The sequence below is a fragment of the Crocuta crocuta genome, unplaced genomic scaffold, assembly GCF_008692635.1.
Source record: "Crocuta crocuta isolate KB4526 unplaced genomic scaffold, BGI_CrCroc_1.0 scaffold214, whole genome shotgun sequence".
Classification (NCBI taxonomy): domain Eukaryota; kingdom Metazoa; phylum Chordata; class Mammalia; order Carnivora; family Hyaenidae; genus Crocuta; species Crocuta crocuta.
In genome coordinates, this window is record NW_027529999.1 from 640791 (window position 1) to 645129 (window position 4339).

Consider the following 4339-nt stretch of genomic DNA (forward strand, 5'->3'; position numbering starts at 1 on the left):
AATGAGGTGACCTGAACGGACACTCACGGGACAGCCACATTTATGCAGACACAGCAGGACAGAGGCAGGACCCACAGACAGGCGACTGAAAGCATCACCTAAGGCAGGACAGGAAGGAAGGATGTTTTCACCACCACTATCCCCGGCCAAGGTTGGCCTTGGTGCCCAGGAGGGTCTCTCTGGGGCGTGGCTCCAGGAAAGCACCTGGGGTGGGGGAGGGGGCTCAACGGGCACACCGTCCCCAGCCTTTCTGGGCTGCCTGTCCTGGGGACAGTGTGGTAGTCTGAGTCCATACAGTCTTGAGGTCAAACCACTGGGTGCCCCACCCTCAGGCAGGTGAGCCCCTTCCGGTGCTGAAAGCGACGCTCCCGAGACACGCGTAGCCGCCTCCGTACTGTGCGCAGCCTCTCACGGAGATGGACCCCCATCTCCGGGCTGGAAAGCTCTTCTTGGGGCCTGACTGTCGACCTGCTGCAGCTTCTAGGCACGGTGTGTTCTCTCCCCCCAGGCCTCTGGTCTCTCGGCTTCCTCTTTCCCCAGGCCTGGAAGCCACTCACTCAAGCCTGGTGCTGGCTGTGCTGCTCCCCAAGGCAGGGCTCCCAGACACAGCAGAGTCCAGACCTCTGTGGGGGAAGGTTCAGAAGATGGTCTCCTTCAACAGAAAAGTGGAGATGAGATGCTACCAGCCAGAGCGCAGGAGTCCCGACGCGGCCCCGAAGGAGTCCCCTCCCCCACGGGGCATGCTGCAGCAGAGCCAGGGCAAGAGCAGCCTGGCTCCAAGGGGAATCTGTGCTTGGCGGAGGCCACCCAGAGGCAGGGGGAGTCTGTGGGGGGAGCCTGAGACCTGGCAGAGTGCTGGGCGCGGGCAGTGGGCCCCCAAGCCAGGCCGGTGCCAATCCGGGCATCCCTATTCAGCAGTACCATCTGGCCACGGCTGGCACCTCCATAGGGCCTCCTGTCCCCACCAGGCCCTGCTCCAGCATCTTGAATCCCTGGTGTTCATGAGCCACCAGCTCCAAGCCTCACTGAGGTCCCCAGGCCAGGAGACCCTTCCCTCAGCTCCTGCCCCGTCTCCTGCTGCCCCGGGAATTCTTGGCCTACTGTGTCGGCTGCCTACAGCCATAGAGCCCCCTAGCCCAGCTCCTGACTCTTCGGGTCCCACAGATGGAGCTGGCTCTGAGTGTTCCTTCCCTGGAGAGACCTGACCCCCGTTACCCACCGGAAGAGAGCCTTTGATTCCTTCCCCAGGGCTGACTCCTGAGCTGTTCCCGGGAGAGAGGGGCAGAGGAAGGGGAGGGTGGGCTATTTTGAGTTTCCTCTTCTGCAGTCTGCTTGGTGTTGGTTTTTGGTTCAATAAAGAGTTTGGCAAAGGTGAGGTTGCATCTGCTGGCTGGTCGGGAGGGACTCTGGGGCCTGGCCAGGTGTGGGTCGGGGTAGGTGTGTCTGAGTTTCTGGACACGGATGTAGCAGAGCTAACGTGCCAGGGAGGGAGAGGCAGCCGTGCCAGCTGCGTGTCTTGAGATCCTGAACCATCACTTGTGCCCCTGGACACAGCTGTTGCTGTGGTGGGTTCTCGAAGTATTCTGCAAGTATTCTGAACCCGGAGGAAGAAGCAATGGGAGAGGGCAGGATCAGGGTGGGGGAGAGAGAAAGGAGGCATCGCATCTAGAGATAGGGAGGAAAAGGAAAGCAAGTTGCAATGGTTTTTAAATTTTATAGTTACCAAAAAAATATTTTTTTCAGTTACCAGGATTTTTTTCATTTGGACAGTTGGGTGCCACCATATTCCCTATGCATCTCTGTGTGCATCTGTGAGTGTCTTTATGTGTGCATTTGCCTGTGAGCGTGTGTGTGTCTGATTGCACGTTTGTGTGTGTCCCTATTGGGTAAGTTGGGAGATCCATGTAGGATGACTCTTCTCTGTGCCTCTTGCTAGCTCCCAGAGACAGGTTCAGGAGAAAGCCCAGGGTCTTGGCCTGAGAGCAGAGGGGGCTGGGCTTTCAGGGTGGGGTTGGAAGCTGGTGTTAGGGCTGGATGGTGCTGCTTTGCCTGGGGCCTGGAATGAGACCCTACCAGCAGCTGCAATTGTGAAGCATCTCTGGGAGAACGGAGTCTGGGGACCTATCTGGACACTAGCTGCCCCCTGGCCACTTAACCCAGTGCAAAGAGGCAGGGCCTGGCTTAGGGGAGAGAACTTCTGGCAGGACCCCTCCGTCCTCGACCCCTTCCCCCGCCCTTAAGGAGTGTACCCTCTGGAAGTCTCCCCACGCACCAGCCTCGCTCAGGACCTGGCTGGACTGGGAAGGATGGGGCCTTGGTTGGTTGGGGGCACCCCTCTTCTCTGCCCCGTGAGCTCTGCTGCTGCCCTACCCGCGGCCGACAGCAGAGGGGGCCCTCGGCCTAGGGATGGAGGTCGGGGCTCGCAGGACAGGAGGAAGAGCTGGGGGCGGGGTGAGGTATGGAATTTTAGCGGGAGGGACTGGAAGAGGGGCCCGGGGTGTGGTGCGAGGGGAGGTGTGGGAAGTACGGGGAAACGAGAAGGGACCGGACGTGTGAACCGGGGAGGGGGCGGGGCTAACTTTACCGTCTCCGACCGGCTTGTGAGCGCCGCAGCCTCCGTGCTACATGTAAATGATACAAATTACTATGCAACCTGCAGCTTGATTCTGAGTCGGCAACTTGGGTCATTTTCCTAACGCAGTTGGGGCAGGCCAAGGGGAAGACGGCTGTGAACTCCTTCCCCCCAGGCCCAGGGCTTCCTTCCAGGGAGACGGGAGAGCATTTGCTGCCTTCTCAGGTCACTCAGGGAAGAACAAGCTCCGGACTCTCGGCTGGGACTTCCTTTCGGAGAGTCCGTTTCGTCCCTGGCAGATGGGGGTGATGACGCGGTCCCATAGCACCTCACCCAGCGAAGAGGGCTAGAGGTGGACCGCGAAATCCCGCAGCCTGCTTTGAGGCCGGGCGTCGGACAACACAACCTCCACCCACGTTTTGGCCCTAGTCCAAAAGCCCCTTCCTTCGCCTTTCTTTTGGCCCAGGAGGCCGGGAGCAAGGATTAGGCTAGCTGTTGCTAGGGGGCGTGGCCGGCGGTTGCTGGGCTCGAGGGACGTTACTGAGCAACGCTGGGCGGGGCTCACGTTGCTAGGCCTGAGTAGGAGTCCCCAGGGACCGGAAAGGCCACCCAGCTCCCCTCGGCTTCAGTGTAAGGCGCCCCACGAAACTGCTCTCTCGCGACTTTCTCCGGGCCTCAGCTTCCCTTGGGCTGGACGCAGTTTCTGAGGGTCCTTCCGGTTCACACCCTCCGAGACTCCGTGATCCTCTGGGCTGTGGAGCGAGGAACCCTGGGCCTTTGTGCACGTGTCTATACGCTCGCTGGTGCGGTGGGGGGGAGGGGGTCGCATTTGGGTTTCCATAGCAACAGCTCCTGTGTCATCCCATTTCTTCCAAAGGTTTGAGCGGTAGCGTGTACAAATTTACATATATCTGCATGTCATTAACATAGAGGCGGGGCCGGAACTTGTTTGGGCAACTATCCCTGGACAGTTCCCTTTGCTTCCTTTCTCATCCCGCCGGAGGGCCACGTGGGCAGCGCATGCGTGAGTGTTTTTTCTTGTTCCCAAAATTGGGGTGGATGGGTGATCTGCAATAGTTACCGATGGCTCGCCGCCCCCCCCCCCCCGCCCCGTCAAACATTAGCATGAATTCGTCCAGGTACCCTTGACCAAAGATCTTGACCAGCACCCCCAGGCAATGCCAGGCCTGGTTGGAATCCCAGTTCTGCCCTTTCCTGTCTGTGTGGCCTTGGACAAGTTTAGTTTAGTTCCCCCCTCTATGGCTTCCTTCTTTGTAAATAGGGATCTTAATCCCTAATTTATCAGGTGATGTGACTATTCAATGAGATGTCACTTTAGCAGACACTTACGCTGCTTCCGGCACACAGCAAGCCCTTAATGGTAGCTTCCACCCTCCTTCCATAGACCTCAGCTCCTCTCAGGACCCAACCAAAGCAAATCAACGTCCTCTGCAGCTCAAGACTTGACAACTAAACACCAAGAAGAACTTCCGGATGTCAGGATTCGAGGCAAAGGATGAGGACTTGGTTTGTCTCTTTGTCCTTGGAGGCTGGAGGCCAGGTTGGTGAAGCATGGACCCCCATTCCCTACCCATCACCACAACCACACACTCATGCACACCCTTACACCCCTTTTCCTCTCAAGGACCAAGTGTTTCCAGAAACCGTGCATTTCTGTCTCAAACGTGCTGGAGCCCAAGACCTCTGCAGCAGTGGCAGCTGAGTTGGAGAAGCTTAAAAACCAGAGCGAGGGAGGTGGTGACCAAG

General features: G+C 58.4%; 1 protein-coding gene and 1 long non-coding RNA gene across 2 annotated transcripts in view; one reads left to right on the plus strand and one right to left on the minus strand.

Annotated features, from left to right (window-relative positions):
* Positions 1-1336, plus strand: part of SPOCD1 (SPOC domain containing 1) — a 22912-nt gene extending 21576 nt beyond the window's left edge. Inside the window, 1 exon segment of the mRNA XM_077763537.1 lies at positions 541-1336. Within this exon segment, the coding sequence (XP_077619663.1) occupies positions 541-1205 (665 nt within the window). The 3' untranslated portion in view covers positions 1206-1336.
* Positions 24-3305, minus strand: LOC144231146 (uncharacterized). The gene is made up of 2 exons (XR_013334993.1): positions 2585-3305; positions 24-652 (listed from the first exon to the last, which is right to left on the minus strand). It is a non-coding gene; the product is annotated as an uncharacterized LOC144231146 (long non-coding RNA).
* Between the last annotated feature and the right edge of the window lie 1034 nt (positions 3306-4339).